The 18,819-nt window shown below is 50.5% G+C and overlaps 1 protein-coding gene across 1 annotated transcript in view; it reads left to right on the top strand.

Moving 5' to 3' along the window:
• Thsd4 (thrombospondin type 1 domain containing 4) overlaps positions 1-18,819 on the top strand; it is a 563,475-nt gene that overhangs the window by 78,470 nt on the left and 466,186 nt on the right. Inside the window, exon 5 of the mRNA XM_023712634.1 lies at positions 14,208-14,655. Coding sequence (XP_023568402.1) covers positions 14,208-14,655 — 448 coding nt within the window. The remainder of the gene's footprint in view (positions 1-14,207; positions 14,656-18,819) is intronic.

The raw sequence follows: 18,819 nt of genomic DNA, 5'->3' as shown, positions 1-18,819 counted from the left end.
AGGTGTTCGATGGCCCGTGGACTTGGTTTCCTCAGGTATAAAGCAGGAGTTGGGAGCCCCTCGCTGTTTGCGGGGGATGGCTCTGTGGGCATGGTGCAGAAAGCACCTGGCAGGGCCTTGATAGGGAGCTGCCAGAATGCTGGCTCTGTTGTCGAAGTGCAGTATACTACCTGTCTTTAGGGGTGCGATAAACAAGAACAGATCTCGCCTTCCTTTGGTTGGTGACAGATGGTGACAGATGTGTCCCTAAAGAACTTCCTCTGATGAAAGGAAGATGCTTACTTTGCCTGAAGTGTGCCTCACTTATACTAAAGAAAAAGATGAATTGATATATGGCAAGCAGACACCGAGGAAGTGGCATGGAAATTTGGAACAGGAGAGACCCCCAGAATATGAGAAAAATACCTCCGCTTCCTCCATGGGCCTCTCACATAAAAGACGCTCGAAAAACAAGTTGTGTTAGAATCATTATCGCGGTTATGGTAATGAATTCAGCAGAACAGACAGAAAATATTTCTCCAGCTTTCTTCAACCTGCTGTGGGTTAGCCTCCGGGGGCAGGGGCCACTGTTTGAGGGTCCCCGGGGGAGAGGGGTGAGGAGGCCGTATTTGTTCAGCATCTGCTGTGGCCGGGCACTGTGCCCCATGGGCAGTCTCCCATGGTCCCCCTAAGCCCCCGGGATCCTGGAGGCCACTCAGGTTCGGGTTACACTCCCATGGCAGCAGCTCTGATACCCAGGAGGGCTCCTCTGACTTAGGCTAGAGGGGTGAAGGCATCCTCTGTCCTTCCTGGCAATGCTGGCTCTGCGTCCTCCCAGGTCAGGGCCGGAGGCTCCGTGTGTCTGACCTTCAGGCATCGCCCTTTACCTGCATTGGTTCACTGCATCCGTACAGCGGCCAGTTGAGGGGGCCACTGTGAACCCCCCTGCATGGCTGGAGGGAGGAGCAGTGTACAAGTCATACGCACATTTTTTTTTTTTTTTTTTTTTTCAGAACTGCGGATCAAACTCAGGCTCTTGCACTTGCCAGGGAAGTGCTTATTTCACTGAGCCACCTCCCCGGCCCCCCTCCTTTCCTTCTTTCCTTCCCTCCATCGTCCTTCCTTCCCTCCTTTCTTCCTTCCCCTCCTCCTTCCTTTGCTTCTCCTCTTTCTCTTCATCCTCCTCGTTCGTTCAGTGCTTTGAACTTAGTGCCTTCACACTAAGCTGTGTTCCCAGCCTTTTGTTATTTGAGACAAGGTCTCTATTGAGTTGCTGTTTCCCAGGCTGGGCTCAAACTTGCCATCTGTTATGGTTTGTGTGTATTTGTCCCCCCCCCCCATGCCTCATGCAGTCATTGAGGCACAGTTCAGGGATTTGTGATTAATTCATGACCCAAGGCTGGGATTATGGGTCTGAGTACTGCTGGGATTATGAGTGTGAGTGCTACACCTAGCCTGGGGTGAGTAGCCTGGACATAACATAAGAGAGACAGGGAGACAGACTTGCTTTCAGTAGCATTGTTGCTGCTGTTCCTCCTTTTCTCTTATTCTTTTCTGCTGCTGTGAACTGCTACCCCCTGCCATGTGCCACTCAGCCTCGGAGCCAGCCGAGTACAGCCTGAAACCTCCAGTAACTGTGAGCTGCATAAACCTTTCCTTCCTTCATTCTGAGTGTCGAGTATTTGTCCCAGCAACGAGAGAAGAGCAACGGACGCACCATCCTGCTGCCTCAGCCTCTGAGCGGGCTGAGATTATACCTAGGCTCCTTCTACCGTCTTGTGCTACCGTTTACCCTCCAGGTGCTCTCTTAGCCCCTTCACTTTCAAGCAGTCCTGCCTAGAACACAATAGGGGAATCTCTCTGAGCTCTCTAATCTTAACTTAGGCCTGGGTGGGTAGCTCAGCGGAAGAGCGTGTGCCTAATGTATATGAGATCCCCAGTATACACACAAAATTAGCCTTGGCTGGAAGTGCCTCTACCCGGGACCTCCACAGCTCACTCCTTTCTGCAGATCCTAAAAGATGCCTCTTCCTCTGGGCCAGTCCATCTCCCCACTCTTGTGGGGTCACCTTGTCTTGTGACTCCCAGGTGTCCTTGTGCAGTGAGTAACCTGCACAGCTGTGAATGGCACCCTTGCGGTCATCTGACATTGATTTTTGTTGTGCTGGAGTTGATTTCCTCAGACAGCCCCCCCTGGTCCTTATTCTGTCCCTCTGCGCACATACTCAGTTGCCTACAGAGCTGTCCAGGAAGCCTAGGGTTGCTCAGAGAAACCATGGACACTGTGAATGACATCTTGAGGATGCTGAGCTTTTTCTCAAGCAGGAGCCTCGAAAGGAAGGAGCCTGACGGCAGAGTGCAGTGGGGGTCCAGGTCACCTCCAGGAGTCCTTGTCCAGGGACCGGCTCTGGTTTGCAGGTCGCTCCCAGTTTTATTTTGGGGAGGAGGTACAGACCGGCATGACCTCACCTGCAGGAGGCTGGTGGCTTGGTGGCTGAGGACAGGGTCTTCTTCGTGCTTGGCTTCCTGGTACGTAAAGGGCCCGTTAAGCTTGGAGTCACCCAGGAACCAACTTCCTGTTTTCTGAGCCTGGCTTGCTAGGCTCCTGACTCCGAACTCACCTGTGATGTTGTCCCTCTCCCATTAGTGGAACAGATTCGCTGTCTTCCCGTGTCCCTCCCTCCTTTCCTGCCCTGCACAGGGAACTGGGCTCCTTCTTACAGCAAACCTCTCTGTCCATTCTCATGCTGAGCTTTCAACCTAGCCCAAGATGGTGAACCTTTAGAGCTTTCACTGATACAAATAGCCTGCCACGGTGGTGCGTGCGCCATAAGTTTGCCACCCCCAGCCTAGGCACCAGAGGCAGCCAAGCACGCCAAACCCACAGCTAACGTAGGGTAGGCGACTGGGAGTGCTTCTGTCGTCATCATCTTAATTTGTAATTTTCTTAACTAGTCAGGATTTTGCTTCTTATCTGCTGCCGTCCTGGCAGGAGTTTGTCTTCTGAAACTTCTAAACAGACACCTGCACACACCCCGACTACTTGCCTGCTGCTGCCCTGAGCTGAGAGTGTGGTGCCCTTTCTCCCTGTGGCAGGTGGCAGGTGGCAGGTGGCAGGTGGAGCACGCACAGGTGTCGGGGAAAGGGGGTCTTGGCAGTTTCAGGCTGCAAATTCCTTCCTGTCCAGTTTGCCTTAGATCTGTGGCTCCTTACAACTCACGTTTTTTTCTTATCCTCTGTTCTGCCCTTTCCTCTTTGTCTTTTTCTTGGGCTCTTATAACTCTCTAGATGGCCCCTGGACACCAGCCCAGCTCTGCCACTTGCCCTTGCTTCCTGCCTCCGTTGCCTGGGCTGCTTTCACTTGCCTGTTGGAACTCAGAGCCTTTTTGCTATTGAATCCAAAATCTTCATGGGCCCATCATTGCGTAATACAGAGCACTCTAAACTGGATCTTTCCACTTGGGGGTCAGCTCAGGAATAAGTGTGGCCCTGATAAGGGAAAGGCTGGGCAGGGAGCTGGGCCCTCAGCCTGGCAGCGCCGCCTGGCCACAGCTTCGGCGCCCTGGCAGAGGGCTTGTGGGCTGCCCATGTGGGAGGGCACTCGAGCGGCTGATGTTTACATTGGACCTGGGAGGCTGTACTGGGCGGAAGGAAGGAAGGTGGAATTCAGAGTGGGATCTCGGAGCTCAGGAGTCTGGGTGTTTGGGAAATGGTGCGTCATTGATTCACTGGGGCTGGAAGAAAGCAGGAGTGGAACTGGGGTATGGGGGAGGGCTGAGAAGAAGAGCCTGCCTTGCAGGGGTGCGCGATGTGAAAAGAGATCTCAGCTAACGTGCCCTGAAACTCTCCAGGTCTCCACTTGGTTTTCCGAGCAGAGATGAGCTGTGAAGGGATTTTGAATGGAGGATAACGACAAGGCTGTTGCAGAGAAAAGTCAAATGCACAGCGTTCCCAGCGTGGGGCTGGAATGAGGCCGGGTGTGTGACGTCACTGCGAACAGAGAGCTGGACAGCACAGAGGCCCGGCCTGTAGGGCTATATGGCCTGAGCACGCTGGGGCTCTGAGAAGCTGCTGGCTGAATGCTCTGTGCTGACCCGGAATCTTCCAGGGAGTGTGCGATTTCTTTGTTATTGACAGTGACATTTCACAAGAATATTTTTTTTTTTTCTTTTTGCATTTAGGACAGGGTCTACAGGGTCTCACTACGTACATCAGACTGTCTACAGCCTCCCAAGTGCTGGGATTACAGGCTCACGCCACCACACCCAGTCTCAATTACCATCTCAGTGCACCCCGGGGTGCGGGGCCAGCAAGGCAGGCCCAGGGATTGAACTCCCAGCCCCTGAGCCTGACTAAGCAGGTGCTTTAATCCTTTGAGCTATTTCGCCAGGCCTTCAGAAGAATATTTTGACCCCTACCTACCTCTTTCTGTCTTCCAAGTCTTTCTGGCTTGCAGCCTGTGTCTAAGAGAGTGTTTTGTGTCTAGCCGAATCACTGCAGATGTAAGACTTGAACTCATTCCCCTGCTTTCTCCTGTCCACGTGAATGCCCCAGAGGCCCAGTTCTGGTTCTGCCTCTGCCCTCTGTACCCCCTACTCCAGGGTCCTTCCCACATCCTGCCATAGGTGACATTTTGTAAGGTTCAGAAAATAGTTGAGTGTTTTCTTTTTTTGTGTTTTTGTTTTTGCTTCTGGTTTTCTTTTTTGGCCTTCGGAGACAGGATCTCTCTATGTAGTTCAGGCTGGCCTTGAACTCACTGCGTAACCCAGGTTGGCCTTGAACTTGGGGCCCTCCTCCTGCCTCAGCCTCCCCAGTGTGATATTTTAGGTGTGCGTCACTATGCCTGGCTGCTTCTCTTTTCAATATCACTTTTGTACATTTTAAACCTATACAGGGGGCAAAAAGAAATGACAGAAGTACAACAGGGGGAGGAAGTCGACCAAGCGTATCTCATCTCCACCCCACTGAGTCCAGTGCCTGGAGAAGCGTGTTACTCATATTTCTGCTCCTATAATTTTTGTTTTGATTTGTACACGTCTGCAGGACAGGATGGCCACACTCACGTGGGGAGTTGGTACACACACACACATCCCAATTCTGTCCCCTTCTCTTGCTTCCCAGCTCCACCCTCCAGCTGTCCCCTTCTAAATGTCATTTATCATTTCTACATTGTATCCTAAATATACGAGCGTGTACCACATACATCTGTTTTTGTCTCTGTCTCTCTCCCTGTCTCTGTTGCTCTGGCTCCGGATCTCTGTCTCTCTGTCTGTCTGTCTGTCTGTCTGTCTGTCTCTCTGTCTGTCTCTCTGTCTCTCTGTCTCTCTGTCTCTCTCTCTCTCTCTCTCTCACAAGTAGCATCTTCAGTTTACTTAGGTGTCTGTTGGGGACCTTTCTAAATCAGTGTGCACATAGTCCTTCTAAACAGCTTCGTAGAACTCCATGAGTAGAATTTACCATCATGTAATCAAGAGCCCCTTCTTCTCCCTGTGTTTTAAGGACACTTAGATTGTGTTTTAAATGTATGATTTATACTCACAGCTCGGAGTCAGCGACACAGCTGACATTTCTGTAGGGGACCTGGTCCACAAGCCCATGACTGCCGCCGCCGCCACCACCACCGCAGGAGACAAAGGTTTGCAGATGCCCTTTGCTACATGGCCAGCCTAGTTTTGTATTGCTTCTCTTTCCTGGGGTCACCTGGGACCCAGAGAGGGGTTCCTCTGCAGGCCTGCCTTGTCTCACTGGCCACCTCCCACCCTTGCTGTGACTGCTGCCATCAGCTGTGGCCTCCAGTTCCTGAGGGCCTCCTGCTCTGTCCTGCTGGAGCCACGAAGCCCCTCCAGCCAGGCCCCTCCCTAAGCCCCTTCTTCCACATGCAGGTGGGGTGCTGAGTGTGGGCGCCCCACAGTATGTGCAGGTCCCTGTGTCCTCAGTCCCTGGCACCTGTCTAGGGTCTCCACTGCTGTCCACCACAGGCAGCACCCCAGCCTGACCTCTGGTGACTGCCTCTCCCTGCTCCTGCAGCTGTCCCTTAGGCAGACTCTTCATTTCCTTTGGTGCTGAAGGCTAATTCCAAGGTGCCTTCTTCGCAGCCGGTAGCAGAAGCTGTTCCTCTCTCTGCCTTCTGAGCCCTTGACTTTGACCCTGATCAACAGGACCAGTTATTCACACTTAAAGACACCTCTTCTCTCCCTGCGCAGATGTGTGCATCTTCCTTTCTCTGGGCTGTTATCCTCAGGGTCAGCCTAGCAGCTCCGCAAGCAGAAGCAGGGCTTGGCAGAGAGAGAAGGGTGCTGCTGGTTGCTTAACCATTGGGAATCCTGCAGGTTCGGCAGGCTGCAGCCAGGATCTCTGAAGCCATGTCTCTGCGTACCTGTGTAGGCACCCAGGACAACTCCCATGGGGAATTTTGAGCACCTAGTTTGGGTCTGTTTAGTGTCCATTGACCCCTTTCTAAAAGATCCATTTGCCTGCACTAGAGGACTTGGGCTAAGATTCGCTCCTGCAAGTCACATCTCCCACCCACTTCTGCCAGCCTAAAGGTGTCCAGTGGAAGGAAGTACTCTGTCTCCTTGGTGACAGGATGAAGGAGGAGCATGTGCACACTTGGAACCTGCTGGAGAGTGGCCCCCCAGCTGCCACACGTCCCCATGTGTTACTGGGAGCTGGTGACACCTAGCCTTCTCTTTGCTGCACTTTGCCTTTGCTGCTCAGACTGGGCAGGTGAATTCCCTCCATCCCTCATGCCTCCTTCCCATCTTCCCTAGGGGAGAATCCTTCCCACCTCGGAATTCTGCCTCCTACTGCTGAAAAGCTGAGAAGCTCCCAGTTGAACTTTCAAGGAGGCTTTAGCCTGGCAGCAGAGCCCTCGGGCCAGCCCCCCTTGCTGAGTTCACACCCTCCTGGGCTCTCATTCTCCTCTCCTGTGGCTCCCAACAAGCTGCAGGCCCAGGACAAAGTTCTGTGGATGCTGTGGCCCATGTGAGGTTCCTGTGAGCTCAGCTGGGAGGCTCAGCCTCTCACAGAGACCTGGCTGGGCTCTGCAGGAGAGTGGAATGGAAATAAACAGGGAGAGTCTAAGCAACACAAACAGCCTGGCTTCTGCAGGGCAGGCTTCTCGCTCTGCCCATTCCACTCCGTCCTGGAAACACAGGCAAGGGGGGGAAGCTGCCGTCCAGCCCGAGTGTGCATGGAGCCCCCTTGACCTGTAATTCTATGATCCTTCAGGGAATAAAGGCCACATCCCAGCCCCTGCTGGGTCCTCTTTCCATTCCAAAGGCCTGTTTCTTTTCCAGGTGTTTATACCAGGAATGTGCCCACCTGTGGCCCCGTGTGGAAGGAAGTGGCCACAATCGCTTAACAGTCTTTTAACTAAACATAATAATTTATGCAACATATTAAACAAATACAGTAGTGGAAAGGTGAGATATTTCCCACTTGGGCAACAGTGGTTGGACTTAGCCATTTACTTCCTGTTCCATGTTCCCAGGAGTCAATTACTGAGCACCTGTTAGGCAGAGCAGGCTATCACCATGTAGGGTACATAGCCCCAGCCCCTGCTTTGGAGCCATGGAAGCCTGCAGCCTGGTGCACTAAAGCCAGTTAACATAACAAAAGATGATGTGCTGTGAACATGCTTCAGCTAAGGCCTGACTGTGGGCTGCGCGCTTCTTCAGGACACCGTCCAGTGGATAGTAGCTGCCAGGAGGGGCCAGTATGAATTGAAGCCGGGGACAAACCAGAAGCCAGAGTGGGGTGGTCTGTGCCGTACCAGGGCCAACCTACGATGTAGCAGAGGCCATGGTGTGCAGGATGCCATAGAGCCAAGGCACATGGACTTCCTGCACAGAGGAGGATGAGAGGGCAAGCTAGCTACTTCTGGGGATGCAGACCCTTGGACATGAGAGAGAGAGAGGCAGGCGGGGGGGGGGGGGGGGGGGGGGGGGGGAGGGGGAGTTCTCACAGTGGGGTCCTAAGCCAAGAGTGTCAGTGTCAGGTAGGCGTGTGTTAGAAGTACAGGGAGTCAGCCCCTTGGCAGGCCGGGTCTCCGGGTCTGTTGTAAGGGACAGGTCTTCCAAGGAACTAGCGCTCCCTTAAGTGTAAGACCAACACAGATGCAGGGGAATACAGAACGAGAGTCTTTGGGGGTGGCCGGGAGTCCTGGCTTGGTGATGCTGAGCTCTGGCTATCTGTGGGGCTCTCTGGGCAGAGCGCTCCAGCACCTGAGCCACCTGACACTCAGCATGGAGGAAGAAAAGGTTTATTTAGCTCAGTTTGTGGAGGTTTCAGTTCATACTCCTCTGGCTTCAAGGCAAATGACAGCAGTTCGTGGCGGCAGAAGACAATGAAGAGCAGAGGAGGAGCAGCAGCAGCTGTGGTGTCCATCCAAGCTCCTCCTAAGTGGGGAGACTGTGAAGATCAAGCTCCTCCTAAGAGGACTGGGACTTCTCCAAGGAAGGGGGCAGGGTGGCCAGGAAGCCTTCCTCAACTCCTTTATACACACTTTTTCGTGCTGAGACACTCTGGGGCAGCCCATGGCCCTAGAGCAGAACCATTCGCCCCCCCAGGGCGGGCCAGTCATGCTCTAGGGTGGAACCAATCGCAGTGCCAGCCTAATAGTGCCCCAGGATGGAAGCAGTGGAGCTCCAGGTCGGGCCCAGGCAGGGAAGGGGCGGGGCCCCCATGCCCAGAACTGCCAGAGCCGAGTCAGCCAAGCTGGCACAGTGCACCAGCTACCACACCGCCCCAGACCGCCCCAGACCTGCGTAAGCACAAGGTGGATGTATGCATCGCAGGCTGTAGCCTGAAGGTTAACATGGGGTTCATGCCCGGGAGCACGGTCCAGGCAGCAGCTAGGACTTTGCAAAGTGGCAGTTACGAGGCATGGCTAGAGGTGACCCACTTCCAAGGACGTGCAGAGCCTGGAAGAGGGAGGCTGGGAGTCCCAGAGTCTGTAGACAGGAAAGAGCCGTTTGCTGCCGTTATCTCTGGAACCAAAAATTTCCTCAGGCACCCACTGGATGACCTGGTACTGGGACCTGGCGACCCACTATTACGAGCTTGTCCTTGAGCCCAGCTGGAGGCTTTGTTCACTTTTGTTGCAGCTGAAAATGGGAACAAGTAGGAAAAAAAAGTCACACACAATTCTCAGTAGAAGTCACCGAATAATGGGGTTTCAATGTTGAAGTATGATTAAAAAAAAAAAAAAAAGTTAAAAACTGCTTTCAGATTCAAAAAATGCATTCCCCTCAGTTGCTTCCACCTTTTGATTTGATATTTACAGCATGTTTGTAAGTAAATAGGGTGGGAATTACCCATGTGCTCATCTTTGAAAAAATATCAGTTTTACTGAGATATAGTTTACATGCCACAAAGTTTACCATCTTAAGCATGTGTGTCAGAAGTTCACATGTATTCACCAGTTGCACAACAACCACAACAGTCCACCTACAGAACAGTTCCGCCTAGAGCCAGGAGTGGGGTCCAGGCAGGAGCTAGAAACGCTGCTCCTCTTACCAGTCCCTTTCTTTTCCTGTCTCCCCACCACCCCTGGTCACCACTTGCCGTCTCTCTGAGTTTGTGTGTGCTGGACCAGCAGTGGTGGTGAACCTGTGGCAGTGTGCCTTACTGGGCCTTGTGTATCACTGAAAACTCCAAAAGGCTCACCATCGCTGTTGGAGATATTTCATAAAAGTAGGATCATTCAGAGTCTCTGGCTTTCTTCATTTCAGGTGTTGTTGAGGTTTATCTTTGTTGTAGGATATATCAGTACTCTATCCCCTTTAAGATGGAGTACTCAAAATCCACGCTGAGGGTAGGCTTTGTGTTCTCTGCACATCAACAGGGTGGTAGGCCTTTGAGTTATTTCCAACCGCTTGACTATTGTGCTTAATGCTGTTCTGGACATTCATGTACAAGCTATGTGCAGATGGATAGTTCACTTCTCCTGGGTGTATACCTGGGAGTGGAGTTGCTAGGTTGTAAGATATACCCACTGAGCTTTGGGAGGGGCTCCTGAGTAATTTTTCAGAGTGACTCTACCAGTTTACTCTCCCACTAGGGATGAGTAGAGTTTCAGTTTATCTTCTGCAGCTCTTATGATTGGCTTTGTCATTATAGCCCTCTTGCTGAGCATCGAATGATCATCTTATTCCTTATAGGGAAGAAAACTAAGGGTACGTTATTTGCCAAATGTTTGCAGAGTCAATAAAGGGCCAAGCTGAAGCACTTTTTTAGCAAACACTTGTGCGGCACATTCTTTGGGGAAGGCATTAAGACTCTTGCTGTAATTAAGCCACTTAATCTTTCCAACTGTGTATTAGGTGGGTACCACCAGTGTCAGATTTTGAGCACTTGGGATTAGAGATACTCATCTAATAAAGTCTCTTCAAATATCACCAAATCCAAAGCCCTCTGAAATCTGAGCCCCTTTCGGTCTCAAGTCTTTTGGATGAAGAACACTCAGCCTGTCTCAGCATCTTTGTGTGTACCTGAGGACAGGGAGAGTCCTGGGCCTGGCGCAGGGCCGTGAGGCCTGCAGGGTGAGATGTGCAAGATGACATCACTCTCAGGTTCCAGCCAGCACGCGCAGGGCCCTGAGAGCACCCCTGACGGGGTGAGCCCGACTGAGGAGTCTCAATGGTGGCAGCCTAGCACTGGCCCTGTGAGGAGAAACTGAGGGATGCTGGGGTTGAGTGCCTCACCCAGAGTTTCCCAAGCAGAGCTGGGATCCAGCCCCAGGAGTCTTGGCTCTGAGGCCTGTGTTGTGAGCCACACTACAGTCGCCTGACCTCCACCACTCTGCTCTCTGTTGTTTTGCAAGGCCTGACTTTTAGAAATTAGCCAAAATTATCACAAGTAGGGACTCCAAGGTAAAATTCCATAGCTGGGTTCTGGTAGATTAAGCAGAGGGATAGGACTTAACAGGCCCCTGGGCATCTGCTGTGTGCCCTCCCGGAAGGGTTAACCGGCCACGCTGGTCCCACTCAGCCACAGCTGTGCTTATTGTCACAACTTAGTATAAATCTGCCCCACTCTATGGAGGCCCTGGCAACTAGCCAGATGGACCCTCTCCTGAGGGGGAAGAGACTCACTCTGAAGCATCATGATTGGCTCGGACCAGGAAAACAAGCATTCTCCTGCCACTCATTGAGGTGCCCTGAATCAAGAACTCAGAAATGAAATTCTCCTGATCACACTTTGCTGGCTCGTTCTTTTTTTTTTTTTTTTAATTTTTATTTATTTATGTGTGTGTGTGTGTGTGTGTGTGTGTGGCCAGCTCAGTTCACCAGGGGATGGGACTGGCTGGCATGTGGTGCTGGGGGATTGAACCGCAGTCCCTGTGCTTTGCTGAGCTTGTTCTAAGTAGGTGCTTTAGACCACTGAGCCATCTCACCAGCCCCATGGCTCATTCTTTTTAGTCTTTATCAGAATTAACTAGTTGTTAGCATTTGAAGCATCGTCTTTGCAACACTTCTGTAGGTTTTGCTGGGTTCTTGGATTGAGGCAGAATGTCCCATAAGGCAGTGTGAATCCCAAAGTAGCTGGACGTTGGGCAGCCCTGGGAAGGATGCTTACGCAGGTCCTGTGCTGACGCCAGCTCTTCCTCGGCTCCTGAGAATGAGACCGTGTCCGTCTGGCTCATCTGTACCCACTGCTGAGGGACAGCAGGGCAGCCCGTCCTGGGCAAGCAGATCTTTTAGATGTGTCACAAACCCAGAGTTTTGTTTCCGTCTTCTTGTTATTTCTGGCCACTAAAAATGGTAATACGGGCTGGGAAAATTTGACTTTTTTGCTAGGAGTTTCAGTTCAGCTCTGTGACTTGTTCTTCAGAGCTGTGAGTCTGAAGCAGAGCGGTGGCATCATCTGGAAGCTTGTTGCAACGCACAATCCAGGGGCCGGCGAGATAGCGCAGTGGACTAAGGCACCTGCTCAGGCAAGCTTAGGCGAGTGCAGGGACCGCGGTTTGACCCCCGGCACCCGCTGCTGCACCAGCCTTGCCTCCAGGGTGGGCTGAGAATCCGGCCGGCCACAGAGTCTAGATGTTGTAGTGCACGCCTATAATCCCAGCACTAGGGAGGCTGAAAAAAACAAAAACAAACAAACAAAACAGGAGGATCACTACAAGTACAAGCTGCGTAATGAGACTCGTAACAACCAAATACATTAAAAAATAATAAATAAATAAAATGCACAATCCAGGGCCCCCTCGGGCCTCCCGTACATCAGAATCTACCGCTTCCCAAGATCCTAGGCATCTCCTGGGCACAGTCACGCTTCTGCTGCGCTACACCATCTCCATCCCCTGCTGTCTTCAGCTAAGATTTGCACTGAGCACGCAGCTTCTGGCCGGGGTGTTTGGTAGAGTTTCAGATCCTGAAAACGTATGCACGTAGACGTTCCTTCCTTTGCCTTTACATGACGTCATTCATTTTACCTGGCCTACCACAAGAAAGAGAAAAGCAAATCACATCTAAGTTATATAGAGATATATTTAAGACTAACTTCTTAATTGCATCTGTTAAAGCCCCCATCATTAAAGGAGTCCCGAGTGTTGCCAAGATTAATTGAGAAATACCTACAGGCAAAATAAATGCTGCAGCCAAGAGGCTTAATTCAAAACCGTATCAGCCGAGGATGGAGGTGCAATTAGTGATAAAGATGTTAATAATTAGTCGTGCTGTGTTAAATTTTATATTCAGTGGTTATAGAGAGTGAAGAAAGACTTCCCCAGGAGGGTAGAAATCAATGTTTCACCTCGATTGCTATTTTAATGTGCTTATTTTAATGAGGCCAGCCAGTGGAAACCCTTGGGCGCATTTCCAATTTGACGTAAATGTAGAATTAATTATTATGGGAGCATATAATTTCAGAGTTGGAGCAACCTTGGCGGTCACTTAATCTAGTTTAGTCATTTTGCAAATGAGTGTGTCCGATGACTGAAATCCTTCCACAGATCATGTGAACCTGGCTCCCAGGCTTCGAACCAGAGATGCCGACCCTTCCGGATCGCTCCAGGTGGAAGGGCTTTCCTCTTGCCTCAGAATTCCTGAAGTACATTTGTTCTATTTTGGTCACCCCGTGTTCTGTTCCAGTTGCTTTCAGTTGTGAGACTGGGGTCTTGGGAAGTCTGTCTGAATCTGTTTTTGCTTTTTTCTTCAAACCATTCTTAGCTCTGTACTTTGTAAACAGTTGTCACACAATAAATTGCTATTCAGAATAGGATTGCTGTCCATAGCATCCTGAACGCGCCCGATCTTGTCAGAGTAGGATTGCTATTCTGGGCCCGCCTTTTACCTGTCTGGTTGAGTTACTGTGTCTTCATCTTGGCTAAAACTGGCCATGGCTATACCATGGAAGTTTTTATGCCACAGAAGTAAGTTTATTTATATCATGGAAATGCCTCACATCCGGGCTTCCCCACCCCAGTAATCTATTTGTCAAACATTCACTAGCACATCAGTGTTTACCTGATTGTAACGCAGACCTGTAGCTATGTGAAGGTGACCGCTTACCTATTGCTTAGCACGGGCTGCCTCACCGACAAATGAGGAACCCTTTGCTCACCCCTCTTCTTTGGTTTAAGGACTCAGTTCAGGGCCAGCCAGTCCCGAGGTCGGCATTCGGTTTGGCTGTGCACCTAATTTCCACTTTCTTGAAAAGCTCTTTAAACAGAAATGGTAATGGAAACAGGCTCTGGAATATGAGGTATGGGTGAGTGAGAGGAACATATAAATGTTAGAAAAAGGTGACCGGGAAAGTTGCCATGCCTGAAACTGCAGTAGCTTTATATTTCTCAAAAAACCTTCTGTAGGGCTGGGGAGGTGGCTCAGTGGCATAAGCACCTGCCTGGCAAGCGCAGGGTCCTGAGTTGAATACCCAGTACCAAAAACAAAAAACCTTCAGTAGCTCCCTGTGGCCCACAGAAATGCCTGTGCTCCCTAGCGTAGGACACAGGCGCTGGCCATAGCTTCTGTCCCGACCTCATTTCTAACCCCTCACCATGTATTCTCTCCTCCATTCTGCTTTCCAGCCTCTGTGAAGCCCCAGCTCTGGCCTCCATGGCTTCACCTGCTTCCGGGACACCCGTCTCCTCCCAGGGCCACTGCAGGTTCTCTCCCAAGCTTCTGTTCTCACCTCATGCCTTGCAGTGTGGGCCAGAGCTTCTGAGTTAACATGAAAATGTGCATGGTTTGTCATCTCCTCTTTTGCATGTCTGTCTCCAGGAGCAGAGCTCAAGGTCCCATCGGCCCTGGCAAATACGGCTACGGCAAGGCCCCGTACATCTTACCACTGCAGACGGACACCGCACACACACTACAGAGGCTTCGAAGGCAGAGGCCCTCGTCCCGGCCATCCAGGTCCCAGGGGACATCTGCCACCAGACATGGCTACCACCTGCAAGCCCAGCAGCTCCCCCACCAGGGGCCTCTGTACCACGGTGAAAATGGCCCTCACTCTGGGCTGCAGGCCTCGGAGGCCTCCATCTACCAGCTGCCTTTGACCCACGACCAAGGCTTCTCTGCAGCTTCAGGTGTCTTCCACAGCCCGGAAACGAGCAGCAGCCATGGCGTGGGGCCCCACAGGGCAGATCGGAGCTTCTCGCACCCCCCGCGATCTGCAGCCATCTCGTGCATTGGGGCCTACCGGCAGTACAAGCTCTGCAACACCAACGTGAGTACGCACCGGCCCAGGCTGGGCCTGGGGACAGCTGAGATGCTGCCTTTGTGTCCGTTGGCCCTGGGCAGGTGGAAGACAGGACAGAGGGGCTCTAGGCAGTTCCTGTCAACAGACCTCTTTATGCGCCAGTGCAGTCATGCAAGTTTTTAAAACGTCAAAATATCTTCCTCCATCTCTTTTGTCTCCATGCAGTGTCCTCCTAAACTGTGCTATTGTAAGATTATTGTTTTAGTAACTCATGCATGGCTTATAGACTCACTTATCAATAATCACTTAATAATGATAGGAGCCCTGGCCACGTTACAAACAACCCCAAGTTCTCGTCGACTGTGTATAAATCAGTGGTATTTATGCTTTGCTCAGGAGTCTGTGGGGCAAGTGCAGTTTGGCTGACTTAGGACAAGGAACTGTGAAGTTAGTGAAGTGGTGTTTGGGGAACCTCCTTGTCCTTGTCTTAGGGGAGGAGCTGGAATGGCTTGGTGACAGATGACACTTGGAGCCGTTTAGGAAGCACTTACCTACTAGCTGGTGTGAGAGCGTTTCAACACCTGAAGACCTTGTATGGTCCACTGGGGTCCACTGGCTAAATACCACCTTGGCTAGTAGCTCAATAAAAATTTATGGATTCCATCTTCATGCATTTTAATTTTTAATTGCAATATAGTACATTTATTAAAACTTCAGGACAAGTCAGGCCTTGAGCTCAGCACTTTCTTTACGTGCACTATTTAATCCTCTCCCCTTAATCCGTGGTTTTTCTATTCTCTCCATCTTACAGTTGCAGAGAGCTTATAAATTGCAGAATATTTCCAAGCTAGCGAGTGGCAGGACAAATTACCAGCATAAACTCTATAACAGAACCACATATATTGTTTTAAATATCAGTTTAATGACCAGGTATAAAAGAGAAAAGAATGAGAAAATATTAAAGAGGTTAAGTTTCCAAGTTGCTCTATTTTTTCATTAATAATTTAATCTGCCTTAATATACTGTTACTGGGCAACAGGACAGCTGTTATAGATTAGATTCCATTTCCTTATTAAAAATATATTTCCTGGTAGAGAGTCCATAGAAATGACTTAATTTGTGATCTTAATAATTCCTCCAAACGTCTGGCTTGTTCTTTCTCCCCCTGACGAACTTCAGAAATTGTTCATATCTATAGAGAAGTAGTTTTTCTAAAGCCGGTACTCATTGGCCAAGCAAAAGTCTTAGCTGAATGGCGTTGCTGGCCCTGTATAGTGCTAGATGCTGCAGCAGGTGAAAGAGGAACGTATGTTTTGTACTGAGGATCAAATGAAGTGAAGTTTAAAAGGTGCTCTATAAATTGAAAAGTGACAAATTCTGTGTGTGCCTGGTCGGTCATGCATACTCCTTGTTCTTGAGTACTCATTTCTATTTTCTTAAAATGAAATTAATTGTAGAATACATTTCCCCACTGACTGGTACATCTCTCTCTTGAAAACCATAAATAGAAAGGAAAAGAGAGACCACAGTTGGCCTGCATGTGCCGCTGACATCTGCTTAGCATTTCTTTCATTTAATTTGCATTTTTAAAGCATGCGCTTTGTGTGTGTACGTGTGGGGGGTGTTGAGACAGGGTCACCCTGGGTAGCTCAGGCTGACTTCGAGCTTGCTAAGCAGCCCAGGTTGGCCTTGAGCTCCCAGCTGTGCTCCTGCCTCAGCCCCCTGCGTGCTGGCATTACCCGCATGCACCGATACTCCTGGTTCCAGCGTCCACTCTTTACTCCCACAGCCAGTTATCCCAGTGGAAAAGGGGTTGCTTTTCTGGGTCTGGGCTCTTTGATCCTGGCAACATGGAGGAGACAGACTTGCAAGGAGTCTTAAGAAATACCTGTGGATTCATGATGTCCTCTGGCATGTTGAAAGTACGTAAGGAAAATTCTCCAACCCATGGCAGAGAAGTAAATGTTGATACAGGACAGCTTTGTTTAGTTCCCTTTTCACTGTGACATTTTTGGTTTTTTAAAGAGTTTTTTAGAATCTTTTATTTATTTATTTGGTACAGGGTCTTGCTATACAGCTGGGACTCATAGTGATGTTCCTGTCTCAGCTTCCCCAGCACTGGGATGACAGGCATGCGCCACCACACCTAGTTTCAATGGCCAGCACGGTGCTTCTGGGATTCTGGGGCCAGCACAGCGTGTGGTACCGGGAATCGAACCCAGGTCCTTCAGCTTGCCAGGCAGGTGCTTAGACCACCAAGCTGTCTCCCCAGCCTCACCGTGACATTTTGGACAGTGTCTTTCCTACTGCACACCCTGCCCTAGGTCCACATCCTAATTGTCCTTACTGAGAGGTATCATTCTTTAAGGGGTCCCACAATTGAACATATTCTTTTTTTTTTTTAATGTATTTAGTACAGGGTCTATAGGGTCTCACTACACAGATCAGACTTGTCATGATCCTCCTATTTTTAGCCTCTCAGGCACTGGGATAAAGGCATGTTCCACCATGCCCAGTCTCATTCTTGTCTCAGTGCGCCCTGGGGCCAGGGCCAGCACAGCATGCTGGGGATAGAACCCCAGTCCCTGAGCCTGCCTCAGCAGGTTCTTTAGTCTGCTGAGCTATCTGGCTGGTCCTTAGACATATTCTTTTAATAATCCCACAACTTCTTGTGACTTGGGCCACACCCCATGACTACTGCAAAGCTGTCCCCGTCAGGGGTCACCTCAACCACTCCTGGGGTTAATGGTTCTGTAAAAGACTCCACATAGTCACTCTCGTGGCTGTGAGTTGTTACGGTGGAAGGACACATAGCCTAGTCAGCCCTGAGACTCAGGGACCAGGTCCGGAGGAAGCAGGTTTACAGGAGTCCTCTACCCACAGGGTCACCTGGGACAAGCATTGGTCCTCCGACACTGAATTGTTACATAGGAAATGAGCTCCCTAGGGTCCTCAGTGGTAACTGTCCTGGAACTTGCAAGCTTCCTGCCTCAGCCTCTGAGTGCTGGGATCATAGACATGTGACACAACTCCTTTCCCTTGGCCCAGTGATAAACGTGGATTGCTGAGCAATCCAACATTTGGGCTGGGTGTGGCTTCATTGTGGTCACCCTACACCAGTTTTAAAGTGATGAAAGTGAAACTGTACAGGACTAACCATATGGCAGTGAATCGTCACATCCTCTGCCGTGTGTTGTGTGCTGAAGATTAAACCGTGTTTGGTTCATGCATGATGTCCCGTCTACATCACTACAGATTCAGCAAAGACTCAACTCTTAGTGCTAATGATTTCTGAATGTGGACTTCAAGGATAAGGAAAGTCATATGTATTTAGCTTACAGTGTGTAAGAGGCTGTTAGAGGCTCTGGTCTTTCTGAACCTGGCTTAGTGGCAGCTGTCTGTTAGCATGACTCTGCCCCTCAGGCTGTCTTCACTATAGGCCAGACTGACTACCTGGTGCCCAATTCTGCAGAGGTCAGTACCATAGGTCCATAGTGTGGACACTGATTGAGGGGGGTCAGGTGTTCGGATCTGGCTCAGGGTGGCTGAGATGAGGAGAAACAGACTCTTAAAGAGGTGATAAGAGCGTGGATGACATATCCATGTTGGCACTGTTTACTGTTTTGGTGTATTGTGCTGGGAAAGCAACCGAGGGCCTTGGGCAGGCTATGCAGGTGTTCTATGCTCTACTACTGAGCCCTTCTTAGGCTTTTTGCAGCTCCAGGAGGGCCAGCAAAGGAATGCTGGACAAGCACAGATGACCCAGGCCAGGGGAGGATTTGAGGAAGAGGAAGTGAGCCCAGGAGCTCCCAGACCTCTGGGTGGGATCAGGTGTCTTTCCAAGGAGCGAAGTCTCCCCTGGGCCCCAGCTCGCAGTGAAGGACCAGGGGAGGAGCAGCGTGATTTTTTCTGCAGCCCTGCATCTGCGTCTCCGCAGTTCGGCTGAGCTGATGACTCAAAGAATCAAGTGAGATTAGTCTTACTCTTATAGAGACTAACTGTTGCTCAAGACTTGGGAGCTAGAGGACAGGGAAGCCAAACTTTAGTCCCTCTGGTGCCTGAGGGAGTGCACTTTAAAAATCCTTTGCTACAAGCTGTTTCTCGGATGTAGAGTGGTGTTTACTAAATGCATCAACTCACTGAGACCCTTCATGCACTTTGTCCCAGGACCTAGGTGTCTCTCTCCCTGTC

The sequence above is a fragment of the Octodon degus genome, unplaced genomic scaffold (assembly GCF_000260255.1).
Source record: "Octodon degus isolate 3935 unplaced genomic scaffold, OctDeg1.0 scaffold00026, whole genome shotgun sequence".
NCBI lineage: Eukaryota > Metazoa > Chordata > Mammalia > Rodentia > Octodontidae > Octodon > Octodon degus.
The sequence above is the reverse complement of the archived record's forward strand: the minus strand, read 5'-3'. Positions and strand labels throughout refer to the sequence as shown.